At 45.2% G+C, this 21,245-nt stretch overlaps 1 protein-coding gene across 1 annotated transcript; it reads right to left on the bottom strand.

Moving 5' to 3' along the window:
* Positions 1-934: 934 nt before the first annotated feature.
* On the bottom strand, positions 935-4,877 carry LOC141257591 (thrombomodulin-like). Its single transcript, XM_073672278.1, has one exon. The coding sequence runs from the start codon at positions 4,519-4,521 to the stop codon at positions 2,824-2,826; it is 1,698 nt and encodes a 565-aa protein (XP_073528379.1). The 5' UTR covers positions 4,522-4,877; the 3' UTR covers positions 935-2,823.
* Positions 4,878-21,245: the final 16,368 nt, after the last annotated feature.

Raw genomic sequence — 21,245 nt, forward strand, 5'->3', positions numbered from 1 at the left:
TAGGAGACCTAGGAAATGAGCAGTAATCAATAGAATTAAAAATCACTCAGTTCTTGAGAACAGAGGAGATTTTCACAACGGACAGAAGTTAATGTGAATACATATGTATATATATGCACAATGTTGAGAAATGATAGATAGATAGATAGCTAGATAGATAGCTAGATAGCTAGATAGATAGCTAGATAGATAGCTAGATAGATAGATAGATAGATAGATAGATAGGTAAATAGATAGATAGATAGATAGATAGATAGATAGATAGATAGATAGATAGATAGATAGATAGATAGATATGGAAAAAAGGGTTTTTTTGGGACAGCACCATTTAACATCTATTCACAGTGGGTGCCAAGCCACCAGACAACTGTCTGATTTGTTCCATAGAAGATATTATAAAAAGAAGAAGGCAGCACTCCAAAATATAGCTTGAGAAAGGTTTCATGAACCAAATGTTGCCATTTGGGCTTAATAAAGCCCACTTTTTTTCAAAATGTCTTATATTTTGAAGTGCTGCCTTCTTCTTTTTATAATAGATAGATAGATAGATAGATAGATAGATAGATAGATAGATAGATAGATAGATAGATAGATAGATAGATACATACATGAAAAAAGAAAGTTGAGTTGCATCACAGTCCTCCAAATTCACAGGCAAATGAATAGTAATAGGAGAAAAGAAGATCGCATTCTGAACATAGCAAAAACGTGAAAATAAATATATTCCTCAATTGAGAAAGGCTCACACCCTGAGCCGAAACGTTGTGTACCTTTGGCATGGAATACAATTCTTTTTTGCTATGTTTAGAGTGCAGTCTCTTTTTCTCTGATAGATAGATAGATAGATAGATAGATAGATAGATAGATAGATAGATAGATAGATAGATAGATAGATGAGACATAATACTACAACACTGAATATGTAACAATAATTCATAAACTATTTATTGAGTTGAAATCTTAACAATTTTTCAGAGCACACATACCTTTACACACCCACACATACTGTACATAGCTGTACAAGGTTTTCATAATAAATACTTATATACATGATAGTTGAAGTACATCTCAGTCCTTCATTCTGGTTTGCAGCACAGATAGCTTCCTAACAAGTATTCACCAAAATGGTCATATTAATGTATCCAGCTTACAGTATTTAGTGACTGTTCACAAGCTGGTTATTTGTTCTTGTACACATTAGTAGTCTGTGCCTTGTAAGGAGGGTGTATGACTAAATATTTCATTGAAATGCTAATAGTAAGCTATGCTGAATTGCTGAATTACTATCCTGCTCTTAGTGTCCCGGCATCTAAAAGATATAGGTAATCATTACCTGCTGTTAGTTTATAACTATATATTGATTTAAATATTCTAAAATTCAGCTAAAATACTTTAAGGTGCAAATGTGTGCTTAAAGGGGTTCTCCAAATGTAATAAAAGTGTATTACAGGCTTTTACTTTGCAATATATGACAATCTCCTTACATCCCTTATGCCCCAACAACATGACTACAAAGAAGTCTACTGTATATACACATTCCTCACTGTACCAGCAGTGCCCCAGTTGTCAGCCTACCCCAGATCTACTCTTGGAGACTCACTAACTGTGAATAATATATATTACAAACATGTGTGACCACATCATATGGCTGACTGGATATTCTTTCTTTTGTAAATCAGTATATGACAATAAGTGGAAAACTCCTGTTCTGAAACTCACAGAATATTATAGCCCTATGTGAACAAAGGCTTATTTCTTAAACTTCATTTAGAAATTGTCTCAGAGAACCCCTTTAAATAAAAATAAGTAAAACTGTGACATTGAGTCCTTTGCACCAGGCAAGTGAATGTCATAAGTTGGTTTCAATGTATTGTAATTTTCTGCAATATTATTAAATAACTGGGATATTATTTGTTACAATTCTTACAGCACTTGGGATATGCTTATCAAATAATTGACAATGCCCCAACAGTCCTGTAAAATAAAGAAGAGGCTGCTGACATTGTTTGTCAATTGCATACTTTTTTATAAGAAGAATGAGAGTAAAAGACAGTGTGTGAGAGTGAAGGAAAGAATGAGAAGGTGTGTGTGTATCTGTATGTGCGTGTATGTGTTTGTGTGTCCATGTTTGTGTCTGTGTGTCCGTATGTGTGTGTGTCCATATGTGTGTGTGCGCACACGTGTGAGAGAGAGAACATATAAAGGAAAAAAGACCATGATAAAGAGTAGTGAGCACTGCAGTAAAAAAGAAAGATTGAGTAAAAGAAATGCAAGCAAAATAACTGAAGAAAAAAAGAGACAAAAAAAGAGTTTTAAAGAGAATAAATGTGAAGAAAAGATGATAGAATGAAGCAAGATGGATAGGGAAAAGAGGGAGCAAAAGAGACATAGAGTTAAAGAATGGAGAAAAGAAAAGAAAAAAGAAAGCAACAAAGTGAACGAAAAAAAGAGAATAACAGAGAAACAGAGATAAACAAAAGAAAAAAATGTATATGCACTAAACGTAGAGGTTAGCTATCAAAAAAGTAAAAAAAAAGAAGAAAGAACACCTTGTGATTGGATTGCAGTAAGGAAACAGCTTGTGTACCATACGCCTCCTCTCCTTCTCTGTATTTACTTCATATATTTACACTACAACATATATTACATAGTCATAGTTTTCTTTCATGGTATCTACAGCTCTGTGGTGTACACAGTTTCGAGAAGAAGCCAAAATGTGTCCAACAGCCCTTGGCCTGTGACTCCAGAGTGACTACAAGTTCAAGTCCCTAACTAGTCACTTGGATTTTTGAGATATACATATTGTGCGCATTGTCATGGCCACTAAAGTTTGTGCTGAGGCTCTGTCAATACTTGTTGGAGAACAATATCCTTCTCTGTGTTCTTACATTTATAGTCCAGGGCATGTTCTTCTATGTAATGCTTCCTCAACATATGACAGAGGATTGCTAATAAGACTGTTAGTATAGATATTATTCCTATGCATATGCCCAATAACATGGCTGGCTGTAGACTGTGGATGTCTGGAGGTCTGGTGGTAGGTAACGAGGTCTGTGAAGGTATTTCTGAAGGTGGCTCTGTACCACCTGATCCTTCCATTAGTGGAATACATAATGAATTATAGAGAGTGTAGCCTTCAGGACAAACACACAGGTATGACCCAAAAGTATTAATACATGACCCCTCACACGGGGGTTCATCACACTCGTCCACATCAGTGCAGATATTGTCTCCATTCTCATCTTGATCCACTATGTATCCTTCTGGGCATTGGCAGCTGTCATTATTATTTATATCACACTCAGCCTCACAGAAAGATGAGTTACAGAACCGTTTACATTTATTGGCATTTTTATCATCAATGATGTATCCTTGATCACAATGGCATTTGAAGCCCCCCTCGAAGTTCTCACACCCATGTTCACAGAGAGTTGTTGGGATGTCACACTCATTAATGTCTTCACACTTTGATGCACAGTTATCTCCAGGGTCACAAGTTGCCTCAACCATCTCAAAACCAGGTTTGCAACCGCAAATAAAGCCTCCAATTGTATTAGTGCAGTGGTGTTCACATATATTGGGGTTGGTAGCACAGTCATCAATATCTTCACAGGTTTTGCCATCAGCTGTTAGTGTATAGCCCTCAGAACACATACAAAGGAACCCTGGTGGATCTAAAACTGAGACACAGTGTTGGCCGCAAGGACTGGGGTCACAAGGTTTTGTGCAGCCCCTCTGATCAGATTTAAGCTCTGATCCTGAAGGACACTTGCACTCTGCAATGCCAGATTCTTCTTTACATTCATGTTCACAGCCCCCATTCTCAATCAGACAGTTCCAGGCACCGGGGGTCTCACTGCTCCAAGCCACAGTCCCATCACCTTTCTCTTCACAAGACAGTCTGGTAATGTTTGTGAAAGTGAATATTTCTGCCATGGTGCCAGGTGGGAAAACAGAATTCCCAATGTGGCCCTTTCCAAGGGCTAGGTGGTAATAGGTGACATTGTGGAGGAAAGGTAAGACAGGAGAACAGAGTGAAGAGTAACTTATCTCACACAAGAAGCCATCAGCCTTGGAGTCACAATTAGTCTCTTCCCAGGTCCCATCTTTGCGCACAGTGACACAGAAGGCTCCACACTTCTGCTCATCATTCCTCCAGTTGGTATAATCAGTGTCATTGTCACCTGTCACCCAGGTAAAGCCCCTCAGATCCTGCTGCAAGTCTGTACATTTGGTTCTGTCTTGATGTTCCAGACCGATCCAGACCCTGGTGTCTTCTTTGTGCGCTCTGTCCATAAACATATCGATGGCATCAGCCTGCACCGAGTTCTTCACTGTTAATAGCTGTCCCTCCTTGACTTTGCAGGACTTCTTTGCCTTGGAGAAGCGTTGACTATCCCAGGATATAGAACAGCAAGTCCGATCTAAGCAGACAAATTCTGTAGTAACTTCATCCAATAAAGTCAGCTGCACCAGCTGCGCTGAGACAAGCGCACTCCAGACAATGTGGAACAGCAGCATCACGTCCCTGGATGCGCAGCCAGCAGCAAAGCGCACACTTGGCAGAAGAGCAGAGTTTTGAATGGCAGCTGTGAAAGTGCAAGTATCCAAGCTCGGAAGTCCTGAAAGGTCCACAACACTCTGAGCTCTGTGTCATGTCTCTAAGTTTGTACCCAAGTTTATATTCTCCCAGCCCTCCCTACAGCCCAGGAGAAGAGAGGAAGGAAGGAAGTGCCTGGAAGGAAGGGCTGGAGCCGCCTGGGATGATGATGATCTGCTTGTAACGCTAACTGATTGCTGCCCAACTTGTATGCAATGACCTGGACACAGTTCATTTACATTACAAGAAGCTGCTTGTAAATCATAATCAGTGAAAGTGTATAATAGGATAGGACTGGGCAAGGGAGGGTGGGGATGGGGGAGTCACTTATTAATCATCATCATCTGGGGGGAGTTCTGCTGAAACACCCACTGGTTTACATCTGTGAACAAAAAACTTTTTGGAGAAGTTCAGTGACTTTTCCATAAGTGCATATGACTTAGGAACTTTGTGTATCATCATCTGTAGCAATGAAGTATGGCAGAACTTTCTCTTTTGGGTGTGAATTAGAAGTAGGAGGGAGTTCATCTGAGTTGTGATGCAAATCATTGTGCCTGTGAAAGCTGCGTGCACAGAATCTCAATCAGCTCACTGGTGGGTGCTGGAGACTGGTGCAGAGGAGCTGGAAGAGGTGACTGAGCCAATAAACTGGATGATAGTGAAGACTGAATGATAGTGAAGACAGGATTATAGTAGAGTTTAATGTCAAAGAGTTTTCTGGATTGTATGGGTGCTTTTAATTTAAAGGGGTTCCCCAATGAAATCAATTTATCACCTATACACAGGATAGTTGAAAACTTAATGATCCGTAGGATGGGACCTGCATTGATCAGCAGAAAGGAGCACTTTTATCCATTTTATTATACCCACAGTGCATATGATTTCCTTTCCCTATGGGACTGACAAGCACTGTGATATGCTTTTTCTGGCAGTTCCATAGTGAATAAATGGTGTGGGGGTTGCGCATGTACACTGCCTTTCAAATCTAAGGGCAGGTGCAAACCACCATAGATTCTCTCATCTGATAGAATCGGGTCGGTTATGCAAATCACTCTCTGAATAAACTCTGAATCTCTTGGACGAGGAGAAAAAACTTTCTCCATCGTCTTCATTCTTTGAGTCCATAGAAATTGGACTGCACTCAGATGCCATCTGAGTGCAGTCCGATGGTTTCCCAAGCACTCATTGACTTGCATGGCCAAGTGCGATCTGAATATCAGATTAAACTTCAGTATGAGAAAAAAATCTGACTTGTTCAGCCCCATAGAATAAAATTGGTCCGAGTGCGATCCGATGTTTTGTAGGATTACACTTAGACCAACACGCTCATCTGTATCTGCCCTAACAATGATAAATGTGCTCCGTCAAAGATAAAAATTTCCTGTACTGTCAAACGGTGTGGGTGCTAGCAGTCAGTCCCCTTCCGATCAATAAGTTACTTGTTTTCACTGGAGAACCCCTTTAAGTTTTTGTTAAAAGGAACTTGTTACTATATTCATGCTTCCCGTGCCATTGTGAGGCAGAATCAGAGCCTGGCTGCATGATTGCATCCAGGTTGTGTTTTTCTGTGGTGTCTCAGAGAAACCATAGTTTGAATAGCCGGGCAGAGAATGTAAGGAGAGAAGTGGCTAGTCCAGAACAGCCCCAGGTTGGCCTCTCCTCACTCCAGTTGATTGCAAGATTTCTCCCCCTCTACACATTTGGAAGAGACCTGAGAGGTGATTGGAGCGAGGCAGGAAGATGCTGATCAGGGAATCACGTCTAACTAGTTAGCCAAGGCACATACAGTAGTAACCAGCCGGCTTTTCAAAGTATGTTTACTCTTAAACACCGTAGTGTCTCAGAGTAAACCTGTGGTTCGGGGCCAGACAGCATGCATCTGATGACAGGCCCCCTTTAAAGGGGTTTTCCACAAATAAGTTTTGTAATCCCATTGGCCTGCTTTAGTTAAAAATCGGTTAAAAAGTCTTGGTCACGTATTTGGCACAAGATCTCTGAGTAGAATGGTTGGCTGTAGAAGTCACATGTGGTGTACTCATATCACTGCTGCAGCCTGTCAGTAATGAGCAGAAGCAGCGTTGCTACAGTAGTGTAATGTGAGATAAGCACATTTTACCATTTTGAATTACAGAAAAACAGTGAGAATAACAGATTTTTTTTGTGGAATACCCATTTATTTGAGTGCCCCCATTTGTTGTTACTTTATGGGCAATTTTAGGGATTGTGAAACGTTACATCTGTGCTGTTTATGCTGCTTTCTGATACTTTATATGTTACTGTCTATAAAGAAGAGAGACTGTAGAACTGATGACAAAAATGGATATGTATGTATAAAATGGACATGAATGCAGCATTGCTATGAATGGAGTTATATGGGATTAGCCAGGGATTAGATTTAAAGATTTATATAGAGAAAATGGGATTTAACAGGTGCCTGTACAGAAAATGGAGTCAATGTTGGTGCTGTATGGCCCTTATCTAGAAGGGGCCTAAATATGATTAGACAAATCTTTTGCTATTTGGTTACAATAACCTATGTAGACCTTATTTTTTTATAAGGAAACTGCATTCATTTTAAAAGGAATCTGGCAGTAAGTTCAACCATCCTAAACTGTGCTGCTCACATCCCTTCATTTTTTTCATAGACTGTACAATATATTCAGAAATAAATGAAAATGTACCAAAGTTATATCCTCAGGATTTTTTAATTGGTGGTCCAAAGTAATACAAACAATAAATACAATAAAACATTGTTTTTCAACTTCCATGTTGCAATTTCAAAGAAGAAACAGAATGAACAGCATGTGCAGCAATAAAGTCACCCCTAATTAATACTTGGTTGCACACCCTTTGGCATTGCTGACAGCCTCCAAACGTTTCTTGTAGCCATCTATAAGCTTCTTGCACTTCTCAGCTGGAATTTTCTCCCCCTCTTCCTTTGCAGTTTGTTCAAGCTCTTGAATGTTTGCAGGGTTCTTTTATCAAATGGCAGATTTCATCTTACTCCAAAGATTTTCAATGGGATTGAGGTCAGGACTAGTGTTGAGCGATACCTTCCGATATCGGGAAATATCGGATCGGATTGGATCGGACCGATACCGAAAAAGTATCGGATATCGCCGATTCCGATACCGGAAACCAATGCAAGTCAATGGGACATAAATATCGGAATTAAAATAAACCCTTTCTTTCCTTGTAGGTTATTTCTACATGAAGGAAAACAACTAAGAATAATGTAGAATGTATTGGGGGAGGTGGGGGAGACAATAAAGGCATAGAGGTTTAGCCCAGTCAAATGGAATAGCAGGAATTAATATTTTTTTATTATGTTCTGAGTTACGGAAATATTAACTATGTTAAGTATTTTTATATTTTGTCAGATATTTATGTTTCACTACTTCCATGCTCTTCACCTTCTTTTTTACTTCTCCCACACTTTCTCCTTCATCATCCTCAGCATCTTTTTCATCCACTTCTTCTTCACCTTCTTCTTCTTCACCTTCTTCGTATTATTCTTTTTTTTACATTCTTCATATTCTACTTCTTCATCTTCTTCATATTCTTCTTCTTCATCATATTCTTATTTGTGACAGGCATTCCTGTAGTTGTTATCTATAAAAGGTTGGACATTACACCTTTCGTTCTGCCCGTCACAAAAGATTTACAACAGGATTTGTCCGCGTTCAGTTTGGCCTGCAGCAGCAGGTCTTTTCCAGGGGCACCACGAGGAGGAACGGACTCACCCCCATACACTGCTTAGTCATCTTCTGCTTATAATTTAGATATTATCTTTTGCTCTGATTTTTAGTCTTATGCTTAATGTTCTTCCGCTTTTTGTTCTGCAGCTTCTTGTATTTCTGCTTCTTGGTTTTCTGTCTCTTGTTTTTCTGTATCTTGGTGCTTGTCTTCTCTTCTTTGTCTTCTTGGTCAACTTCTTCAGGGTCATCTTCTTGGTCTTCTTCGGGGTGGTCTTCAGGGTCGTCGTCTTCGGGGGTCCTCGTCTTCGGGGTCCTCGTCTTCTTCGGGTTGGTCTTCTGGGTCCTCGTCTTCGGGGTCCTCGTCTTCTTCGGGGTGGTCTTCAGGGTCCTCGTCTTCTTCGGGGTGGTCTTCAGGGTCCTCTTCTTCGGGGTGGTCTTCAGGGTCCTCGTCTTCAGGGTCATTGTCTTCGGGGTCCTCGTCTTCTTAGGGTTGGTCTTCAGGGTCCTCGTCTTCAGGGTCCTCGTCAGGGAGATCCAGAGTGATTACCAAGAACCATTTCAAAAAGCTTGAACTTGGAAATGTAGCAGAAGGTACAAGAAAGCTGAGGAACTACCGAGGACCAGCTGACGGTACTGGAACCCGGATGGATAGCAGAAGGTACAAGAGCCAATGGAACTACCGAGGACCAGCTGATGTTACTGGAACTCGGTTACTAAGCAGGAGGTACCTGTGCCAGAAAGCACTACCAAGGACCAGCAGACGTTGGTGGAACTTGGATACCGAGAAGGAGGCACCTAATCCAAAGGCACTGCCGAGAACCAGCTGACGGTACTGGAACCCGGATGGGTAGCAGAAGGTACAAGAGCCAATGGAACTACCGAGGACCAGCTGATGTTACTGGAACCCGGATGGGTAGCAGAAGGTACAAGAGCCAATGGAACTACCGAGGACCAGCTGATGTTACTGGAACTCGGTTACTAAGCAGGAGGTACCTGTGCCAGAAAGCACTACCAAGGACCAGCAGACGTTGGTGGAACTTGGATACCGAGAAGGAGGCACCTAATCCAAAGGCACTGCCGAGAACCAGCTGACGGTACTGGAACCCGGATGGGTAGCAGAAGGTACCCATGTAAAAAAAAAGTTCAAGGCCGCGAGCCGGCCGCAGTTACCAAAACCCACAGTCCTACAGAGGGTGCTTGTCCTATTGGCACTATGGAACCAGCCTTCATTGCCAGATCCCGCAGCCCACATAGGAGTCACCTAAACTGCAGGCACCATAGAGTCGGCTAACCCGACCGCAACACGACAGGACAACGCATTGGAGGCAAAGTGACGTTGACACTACCCGGAAACAGCTGGCGTGCTGGAACCAGGCTGGGCAGGAGGGAGTACCCGTGCCAAAGACACTGCCGAGAACCAGCTGACGGTACTGGAACCCGGATGGGTAGCAGAAGATACAAGAGCAAATGGAACTACCGAGGACCAGCTGACGGTACTGGAACCCGGATGGGTAGCAGAAGGTACAAGAGCCAATGGAACTACCGAGGACCAGCTGATGTTACTGGAACTCGGTTACTAAGCAGGAGGTACCTGTGCCAGAAAGCACTACCAAGGACCAGCAGACGTTGGTGGAACTTGGATACCGAGAAGGAGGCACCTAATCCAAAGGCACTGCCGAGAACCAGCTGACGGTACTGGAACCCGGATGGGTAGCAGAAGATACAAGAGCAAATGGAACTACCGAGGACCAGCTGACGGTACTGGAACCCGGATGGGTAGCAGAAGGTACAAGAGCCAATGGAACTACCGAGGACCAGCTGATGTTACTGGAACTCGGTTACTAAGCAGGAGGTACCTGTGCCAGAAAGCACTACCAAGGACCAGCAGACGTTGGTGGAACTTGGATACCGAGAAGGAGGCACCTAATCCAAAGGCACTGCCGAGAACCAGCTGACGGTACTGGAACCCGGATGGGTAGCAGAAGATACAAGAGCAAATGGAACTACCGAGGACCAGCTGACGGTACTGGAACCCGGATGGGTAGCAGAAGATACAAGAGCAAATGGAACTACCGAGGACCAGCTGACGGTACTGGAACCCGGATGGGTAGCAGAAGGTACAAGAGCCAATGGAACTACCGAGGACCAGCTGATGTTACTGGAACTCGGTTACTAAGCAGGAGGTACCTGTGCCAGAAAGCACTACCAAGGACCAGCAGACGTTGGTGGAACTTGGATACCGAGAAGGAGGCACCTAATCCAAAGGCACTGCCGAGAACCAGCTGACGGTACTGGAACCCGGATGGGTAGCAGAAGGTACCCATGTAAAAAAAAAGTTCAAGGCCGCGAGCCGGCCGCAGTTACCAAAACCCACAGTCCTACAGAGGGTGCTTGTCCTATTGGCACTATGGAACCAGCCTTCATTGCCAGATCCCGCAGCCCACATAGGAGTCACCTAAACTGCAGGCACCATAGAGTCGGCTAACCCGACCGCAACACGACAGGACAACGCATTGGAGGCAAAGTGACGTTGACACTACCCGGAAACAGCTGGCGTGCTGGAACCAGGCTGGGCAGGAGGGAGTACCCGTGCCAAAGACACTGCCGAGAACCAGCTGACGGTACTGGAACCCGGATGGGTAGCAGAAGGTACAAGAGCCAATGGAACTGCCGAGAACCAGCTGGCGGTGCTGGAGCCCAGGGTAAATACTAAAAACAGAAGAGCCAGAGGTGTATTTGGAGGAGGTTTTAAATCCGTACTACAGTGGATGTGGACAAAGCAGGAGAATTTGCCGGACACACAGCTGGGGATCAGCTGACGTTACTGAATCCCAATAACACTGGAGCAAGCGTTGACTGTGCAGACGGCACTTCTGAGCAGCAACTAGCGGTATTGGAGCCCAGGGTAAATACTAAAAACGGAGGAGCCAGAGGTGTAATTGGAGCAAGTTTTAAATAAGTAGCACAGTGAATATGGACAGAGCAGGAGAAATTGCCGTGAACACAGCAGGGGAACAGCTGACGTTACTGAACCCCAATAACATGGTAGCAAGTGTTGACTGTGCAGACAGCACTTCCGAGCGCCAACTGGCGGTGCTGGAGCCCAGGGATAAGAATGAAAACAGAGGAGCCAGAGGAGTAATTGGAGCAACTTTAAAATGTGTAGTACAGTGGATGTGGACAAATCAGGAGAAATTGCCGTCCGCACAGCAGGAGAACAGCTGACGTTACTGAACCCCAATAACACGGCAGCAAGTGTTGACTGTGCAGACGGCACTTCCGAGCGCCAACTGGCGGTGCTGGAGCCCAGGGATAAGAATGAAAACAGAGGAGCCAGAGGTGTAATTGGAGCAACTTTAAAATCTGTAGTAGTGAGAATGTGGACAGAGCAGGAGAAATTGCCGTCCGCACAGCAGGGGAACAGCTGACGTTACTGAACCCCAATAACATGGTAGCAAGTGTTGACTGTGCAGACAGCACTTCCGAGCGCCAACTGGCGGTGCTGGAGCCCAGGGATAAGAATGAAAACAGAGGAGCCAGAGGTGTAATTGGAGCAACTTTAAAATCTGTAGTAGTGAGAATGTGGACAGAGCAGGAGAAATTGCCGTCCGCACAGCAGGGGAACAGCTGACGTTACTGAACCCCAATAACACGGCAGCAAGTGTTGACTGTGCAGACGGCACTTCCGAGCGCCAACTGGCGGTGCTGGAGCCCAGGGATAAGAATGAAAACAGAGGAGCCAGAGGTGTAATTCGAGCAACTTTAAAATGTGTAGTACAGTGGATTTGGACAAAGCAGGAGAAATTGCCGTCCGCACAGCAGGAGAACAGCTGACGTTACTGAACCCCAATAACACGGCAGCAAGTGTTGACTGTGCAGATGGCACTTCCGTGCGCCAACTGGCGGTGTTGGAGCTCAGGGATAATACTGAAAACAGAGGAGCCAGAGGTGTAATTGGAGCAACTTTAAAATCTGTAGTAGTGAGAATGTGGACAGAGCAGGAGAAATTGCCGTCCGCACAGCAGGGGAACAGCTGACGTTACTGAACCCCAATAACATGGTAGCAAGTGTTGACTGTGCAGACAGCACTTCCGAGCGCCAACTGGCGGTGCTGGAGCCCAGGGATAAGAATGAAAACAGAGGAGCCAGAGGAGTAATTGGAGCAACTTTAAAATGTGTAGTACAGTGGATGTGGACAAATCAGGAGAAATTGCCGTCCGCACAGCAGGAGAACAGCTGACGTTACTGAACCCCAATAACACGGCAGCAAGTGTTGACTGTGCAGACGGCACTTCCGAGCGCCAACTGGCGGTGTTGGAGCTCAGGGATTACAGTTCAGGTGGTAGAAACATGAACAGAACAGGAGACCTGGATACTGTTGCCAACCAATTATTTATTCTGGAAGAGGACTGGCAAATTCATGAGAGATCCAGGCCTTGTTCATTTTGAGAAAAGTAAGCCGGTCAACGTTATCGGAGGATAGTCGCATGCGACGGTCTGTTAGTACACCACCTGCGGCACTAAAGACGCGTTCCGATAATACACTAGCAGCAGGGCAAGCTAGCACCTCCAGTGCATACTGACTAAGCTCTGGCCATGTATCCAGCTTACAGACCCAAAACTTGAAGGGAGAAGAGCCGTCTGGGAGTACACTAAGAGGGCAAGACATGTAGTCTGTCACCATCTGACGGAAACGTTGCCTCCTGCTGACTGGAGCTGTCTGTGATGGTGTAGACATTTGTGGCGGCGGGGACACAAAACTTTGCCACATTTCGGCCATACTGGTCTTGCCTTGTGCTGAGGCGCTGCTTCTGCTCCCTCTTTGTGCAGAGCTTCCTCCACTGCCTCGACGCACTGAGCTGCTTTGTAAAGCACTAGCAGCACTGCTCTCGGTTGGAATGGAGAACATGATGGAATGCACCAGTGCGTCTTGGTACTCCCGCATTTTATGCTCCCGGTTCAATGGTGTTATGAGGCTTTGTAAGTTGTCCCGGTAGCGAGGATCTAGGAGGGTGGACACCCAATAATCAGCCGTGTTGAGAATGTGGGCGATGCGGCGGTCGTTTCTGAGGCACTGCAGCATGAAATCAACCATGTGCTGCAGACTGCCAACTGGCCAAGAAACGCTGTCCCCTGCTTGAGGCGTGATCTCTGCCTGCTCTGCATCACCCCACCCTCGCTCTAGATACTGACTACTAGAGCATTGTGTACCTCCCTCCTCTGGACAGATGTCTTCCTCATCCATTGACTCCTCCTCATCCTCCTCACAAAGTGTCCCCTGCCTAGGCCTTTGTGAGGAACCACATTGCGCAGACTGTAGAGAAGCAGATGGCATTTGTGACTCCTCATCCTCCACCTCTTCCAAAACCTCGTCCCTTAGTGCTTGCAGTGTTTTTTCAAGCAGGCAGATAAGGGGGATAGTCATGCTGACTAGTGCATCATCTGCACTCGCCATCCGCGTGGAATAATCGAAGGCACGCAAAACGTGGCAAATGTCCTTCATAGAGGCCCACTCAGTGGTGGTGAAGTGTGAACGGCGCGCACTGCGACTTGTTTGCGCCTGCTGCAGCTGGTACTCCATTACTGCTGCCTGCTGCTCACACAACCTCTCCAACATATGTAACGTTGAATTCCACCTGGTGGGTAGGTCACATATGATGCGATGTTCCGGAAGACATAATCGGCGCTGCAGAGCTGCAATGCGTGATCTTGCATTGCTGGAACGCCGCAAGTGAGCGCACTCTATGCGGACCTTGTGAAGCAGTGCATCAAGATCCGGATAGTCCCTCAAAAAACTCTGCACGACCAAGTTGAGCACATGTGCCAGACATGGGATGTGAGTGAGGTTGCCTAGGCCCAGAGCTGCCACCAGATTTCGGCCATTGTCACACACTACCATGCCTGGCTGGAGATTCGCTGGCACAAACCACACGTCACTCTGCTGCTTGATGGCATTCCAGAGCTCCTGCGCTGTGTGGCTTCGATTCCCCAAAGAAATTAATTTTAATACGGCCTGTTGACGTTTGGCCACGGCTGTGCTCATATCGGTCATCATAACAGGTAACCGTTCACGGGTCGATGTGGAGGTAGACCGTGACGGCTCCTGCAGCGCTGATTCAGAGGAACTGGAGTATGAGGAGGAGTCAATGTGTACAGACTGGATTCCTGCAATCCTTGGAGTTGGCAGAACACGTACAGCGCCACTCTCAAGATCTGTACCCGGCTCCACAACATTTACCCAATGGGCAGTGAGGGAAAGGTATCGTCCCTGTCCATGCTTACTGGTCCACGCATCAGTGGTCAGGTGGACCTTGCTACTGACGGCGTTTTGTAGCGCATGTTTAATTTTTCCCTCCACATGATGTTGCAGGGCAGGGACGGCTTGCCTGCTGAAATAAAAGCGGCTGGGCACGTTGTATTGTGGGACTGCCAATGCCATAAAGTTACGGAATGTGTCAGTCTCCACCAGCCTGAATGATAGCATTTCAAGGGCCAGTAGTTTAGCAATGCCAGCATTCAGAGCCTGTGCTCGGGGGTGGTTTGCCGAGTATGGGCGCCTTTTCTCCCATGCCTGTGCTAACGATGGCTGTAGACTGGCCTGGGAGTGTGAGGATGACTGGGAAAGTGGTGCTGTGGGTGGAATTACACTGTGTCTCTGTACAACAGTGCCAGAGATTCTTCCATGGCGATCCTGTGAGGAAGCCGAACCAGCTGTGTGTGAGCTGGAGGAAGAGGCTACAACACGAGCTGAAGAGGTGGTAGGTGGCGCTGTAGGTTGGCCTAGGTCTTCAGTGTGTTTGTGTAACTCCACCACGTGCTTGGTCCGCACATGTTTCCACATATTTGTGGTATTGAGGTTGCTGACACTTTTCCCTCTTTTCACCTTCTGATTACACAGCTTGCATTTGACAAAGCAAATGTCATCTGCAACTGTGTCAAAAAAGGACCAGGCACTGCAAGTCTTGGGAGCGCCCGCTTTGGATTTTGGAAGAGCCATGCTCCTAATGGGTGCCGAAGTGGAGGCTACAGGCAACCAAGTCTGCCCCCTCCCTCTCCCTCCTTTTTGGGCCGTTCGGGGAATCTCTTCCTCAGAGCTGCTCCCACCACCTTCCTGTCCCTCACGCCATGATGGGTCAAGGACCTCATCATCTACACCACCCTCTTCAAACAACTGCTTCTCCTGGGTAGTCTCGACAGCACAGTACGCACCAGAAAGTGGCACCTGAGTCTCATCATCAGATGCGTACTGAGGTGTGCTGCTGACCATAGGCACTGGCCCACCCGCCTCTTCAGATTCAGAGAGACAAAACGGTTGCGCATCACTGCATACTACCTCTTCTTCAAATTCTCGAATTCTGCTTGGCTGGCCCCCTCTTTCCAAGCCAAGAGATTCAGAGAACAGAAGTAGAGATGGCTCCTGTCCAGGGCTCTCTGACTGCCTGGGCAATTTGGCAGGTGGTGAAGAGACAGATGGGTGCTCTTCAGTGCTCAGGACCTGAGAGGATCTGGAACTAATTGAAGTCGATGCGTTAGCTGCCATCCATCCGACAACGGCTTCAATTTGGTCCTCGCGCAGCAGTGGGGTACGGCTAGCTCCTACAAAGCTGCGCATAAAGGACTGTTCCCTGGTAAAACTGGGGGATGCTGAGTCACTGGTGCCCGCAGCAGGCACAGAATCCCCACGTCCTCTCCCTGCAGGCACAGAATCCTCACGTCCTCTCCCTGCAGAAACTCCACGCCCACGCCCACGACCACGACCACATGCCTTACTCCCTGCCTTCTTCATCTTGGTAGACTGATAAAGATAGGCAGAAAAGTACTAAGGGCTTAGTGTGCTTATTCCTGAACAGCTGCTAACAGGTATAAGAAACACTAATTTTATAAAGTGTGGACTAGACTTTAATATGAGCTAATGTGGCCTACACAACTGTAAAGTGGAGTGTTTGGTGAACTTTATTTAGGTTTTTTTTGTCACAAAAAGACACTGGATGTGCCTAAAGATGTAATAACGATAGTATCACAAACTTTTTGTAGCTATTACAATGTAGGAAGGTAACCTACAATGCAATAGATGAGGCTGCAAAAAATAGGCTAATACTAATCTGGCTGGGGCTGCAGGGCCCAATGCTGCAGAAAGGCTCCTCTATCTACTCCTATATAGTGTGTTTGGAATCAATTTAGCTGAATATGGATGGAACCACCACACTAATAGGAGATATCAGGAAAAATTATGAATTGGCAATAAAGGACAATGTATGAGGCAGTGACACACACTGAGTGCTCTACAACCAGACGGGGTTGAAGCACACACTACAGGGTGAGCTGCACTCACACACCAGACCTTGCAGACAGCGGTGAACAGTACAGATGCAGAGCACTGTGCACTAGTGCTGCAAGACGGAAAAAAAATTCTCTATCTACTCCTATATAGTGTGTTTGGAACCAATTTAGCTGAATACAGATGGAACCACCACACTAATAGGAGATATCAGGAAAAATTATGAATTGGCAATAAAGGACAATGTATGAGGCAGTGACACACACTGAGTGCACTACAACCAGACGGGGTTGAAGCACACACTACAGGGTGAGCTGCACTCACACACCAGACCTTGCAGACAGCGGTGAACAGTACAGATGCAGAGCACTGTGCACTAGTCCTGCAAGACGGAAAAAAAATTCTCTATCTACTCCTATATAGTGTGTTTGGAACCAATTTAGCTGAATACAGATGGAACCACCACACTAATAGGAGATATCAGGAAAAATTATGAATTGGCAATAAAGGACAATGTATGAGGCAGTGACACACACTGAGTGCACTACAACCAGACGGGGTTGAAGCACACACTACAGGGTGAGCTGCACTCACACACCAGACCTTGCAGACAGCGGTGAACAGTACAGATGCAGAGCACTGTGCACTAGTGCTGCAAGACGGAAAAAAATTTCTCTATCTACTCCTATATAGTGTGTTTGGAACCAATTTAGCTGAATACAGATGGAACCACCACACTAATAGGAGATATCAGGAAAAATTATGAATTGGCAAAAAAGGACAATGTATGAGGCAGTGACACACACTGAGTGCACTACAACCAGACTTGGCTGAAGCACACACTACAGGGTGAGCTGCACTCACACACACAGACCTTGCAGATAGCGGTGAACAGCACAGGGAACTGTGCACTAGCACTGCAAGGCACAGTGATTTAGAAAGTAGCTTGGGTAAAGCAGTATAGAGCAAATAGGTAGCTAAAACTGTCCCTCAGAACAACAGCGTCCTATCCCTAACTGAATTCACAGCAGAGTGAGCTCAAAATGGCGGCGGTGGCTTTTATAGTGCATCATGACATCATTTCAGCAGCCAATCACAGCCATGCCATTAGTTAAGATGCCTACATGCCTAACAGGATGTGCCCACACTTCTTAGGATCCTCATTGGCTGAATAAAATGAAAATGTCTCATTGCATTATGGGAACTTCCGATTCCGGTATACGATATTGCAATAGTATCGGAATTAAGTATCGGAATTCCGATACCGCGAATATCGGCCGATACCCGATATTTCAGTATCGGAATGCTCAACACTAGTCAGGACTCATTGCTGGCCATTTTAAAACAGTCTATCTTTTGTTTTTCAACCATTCCTGTGTACTTTTTGATGTGTGCTTTGGGCTTATTTTAAATAAAAGGGGACAATACCAGTGTGAGACATGTAATGACTGACAGTCTGCGCTTCTGATCTACATGTTCCTCCATGATCTGACAGATTCCCTTTAAACCAGTAGGTGAGGAATTGACACAAGGAGTACTCAGTTTGTAGATGAATGATTATTATTAGAGGGCCAAGTTTGATCTTTGCTGTTGGCCTCCTTTTTTCTATGTATGGCCGGTGCTTCAATTTTACTGTAGAGACCTGGATAAGAAATGGGGGTTATGACTTAAGATTATATAGATATTATGGATTGGGATAAAGAACTGTTGGTTGGTGATATAAGTGATTGAATTACTAAAGCCACAACCATACACTAGCATATCTGGCATATCTCCTGTTTGTGGGGTTGTTTTTTGTTTTTTTTTTCAAATTATGACTAAATCAAACAGGGAGGAGGGTATAATAATTTTTTTTTATATGTCTCCATACTTTATTTGATCAAATCCTGGTGTTGGCCAAAGCAAAAAAAAGGTACAAGCTTGCTGCATGCAAATTCTAAAGTGACTGTGGCCAAAAGCATCATCCCATTATATAATTGTTCCTACAGGGATGCCAAAAGTTTACTCTGAGTCACAGATTTCAATGTTGACTTTTCAGAATGTCAAACCTGGAAGTCATTATTATATGAAGTCCTGGGTTCTCACAGTACTGGGAGTGAAAGACAGAAAGTCTCCAGAATTATAGAGACTTCTCCTTTATTTTAGACACATGATTTCAACCATGTGTCTATTAAGATCAAACTGTCCTGAACTGGAAGTGATTCTTCTCTGCACATATGGAATTAGCTCAAAATCAACTTTTAGCCTGTAACTTGATAGGCTATGCTCATTTGATGTCGTCCTATCAGGGATATTGTCATGATTTTGCAAAGCCAGGAAAAAAAATATAATGATGTAACACAGGCTTAAATTGGTTGTCCAGGTCTGGAGTGAGGATCTGGAGCCAACAACAGCTGGTCGGTGAGGGTACTGGGTGTTAGACCCTCACCCAACTGATAATGATGACCTATCCTCTCGATAGATAATCAATACTATATTCCCGCTTTATACGTCATTAATATGGGAGCACCAGGAAACTCTGTGAGGTATAAATCATTTTGAGGCATATAGATTACTATGGCCACAGCAGGCTGGGCATCTTCTGCTGGGTCGTGTGCTCCATCTAGTGGAGACTGCTGCAACCAAAATTGTGCGGCCCTGTAACAATGCCATATTATCAAATTAATTATTGTGCAGACCCCTGGTCCTAATTTGAAAAGAATATCATTAGGAACATGATGTCTAACCCATGCACTACCATATGTAGAAACTTTGGCAACATTTTTTGCAATCTCATTCATGGGCACTAAGAAATTTTGATTTTTTTTCTTGTATTTCCCTAAATGTTATTGTCTTTAGTGGGAAAATAAAACATGGTGGTGGTTTTATCTTATCCAGCTCTATTATGCAGCCATTTTTGCAATATACCCAAAATGTGACACTACTACTGTAGCGCCACGAGGGTTCGGCCGCTACAGGGGTATTGCACCTCTGCCAGAGGTGTGATATTCCACTCCCGGGTAAGGATGGAGTATGGACCAGGGCTCAGTTAACTGCATGCATCACACACACCCCATTTCCGGGGGACAGCTCAACGGTGCTCCCATTTATACAGTAATGCAGGCACGACTGACCATGTCCCTGGTTGGAGTGGGGAGGGGGGAGGAAAACCCAGTGATGTAGGAGCAGAAGAGGACGGTTTCTGAACATACGTAGGAGCTCATTGGGTGCTGGTCACCTGAGCTCACACTCAGAGGGGAGGTATAAAATGTGGGCACCATCTTAGGACAGCAGTCAGTCGAGTGAAGTACAGTGAGAGGAGAAGACAGGGAGCGGAGGCTCTGTAGGAGCTCTGCTCAAAGGCAGGCCTAGGGTGAAGGCTGGAGCCTGGGAGGAGAAGGAGAAGTAGGCCTGGAGAAGAGGCCGAGGGAAGGAGGAGAAGAAGGAACAGGAAAGGAGGAGAAGTGACAGAGAAACAGAAGGGCTCAGAAACAAGAAGGCAGAAGGGACCCTAAGGACCCAGGAAATTAGCGGTGACGGGTCAGGCAAGAAAAGGGTACCGGATCCCAAGTTGGTAGAGGCAAATAATCCTCAGCCAAGAACCGGAGGTCGTGATCATCACTTGGTGCGACCCCCTGCTAAACCTTGCTAGGAAGGCACCATATAGAATAGCGGGAAACGGGGCCCACGTTTATCCGCATAGATCCACGGCAGCTGGACAAAAGCTTGGTCACTGGTGGGGCACGAGCCAGAGGAAGGATAGAAGGGAGTCCTGTGCCATGCTCCTGAATTGCCTGGGGGTTGACTGAGCCCCTCACCTGGTGGACGCAGCACGGCTTGGGCAGTCACTACCTGTACAGAAGTGGCTTGGAGTATACGAACTGTGAGTAAAAGACCCTGGACTGCAACACGTTGTCTTTGTGCTTCTTACTTCGCCAGCACTAACGGTACTGGGACTCCCTGCACCATCACCCCCACCATCTACTACACTGCCCTGAGGCTACACTCTTCCCGTGGGGAGTTATACTATCTCAGCTGCACACACCATCAGCCTCCGGGGACTGCCTTGCAGCGGCGGTTCATAATAGCCGCAATCCACGGGTGGCGTAGTCGGACATTACCTAAAACATATAAAAGACTGCCACTGGTCTGACCACCCTGAGCCACGGGACCGGGTCGCCACTACTACCCCCATCATTACACTGAAGCCCGGTCCCGAGTGCCCCGCGGCCCAGGGGGCGAGTCACTACTACCACCACTAACTCCAATGGTGTTCAAATAATTATGTCGCTATTTGGATCACTATCAAGATTTACTGTCAAGAAGGTAGGAGGTTATTATTATTATTATTATTATTATTATTATTATTATTATTATTATTATCATATCCTTTCCCTAGCATTCAGTTTACAGAAAGGCTGACATGTACCTTAGCAAAACACTACTGCACAATTCTGATAGTCTGACATTTGATAGATTGGAAGTCATCTGGTCTGGTATATTTTTAAACATAGCATATAAAGTGACAGACTAGAAAGACAGGACCATAAGCTGACAGACTTTCAGAATCTTCAATTTTTCTAATTGAGATAGATTTTTATTTTTTACTTACTAATTTGTACAAAATTTACCATACATCTTGTTCTGACACTCAGAAGGTGGTCTACTAAAATATAAAAAGCAGTAAAGG

Source organism: Phyllobates terribilis, unplaced genomic scaffold, assembly GCF_046119375.1.
Source record: "Phyllobates terribilis strain yellow unplaced genomic scaffold, ASM4611937v1 Scaffold_3__8_contigs__length_932513732, whole genome shotgun sequence".
Lineage (NCBI taxonomy): Eukaryota > Metazoa > Chordata > Amphibia > Anura > Dendrobatidae > Phyllobates > Phyllobates terribilis.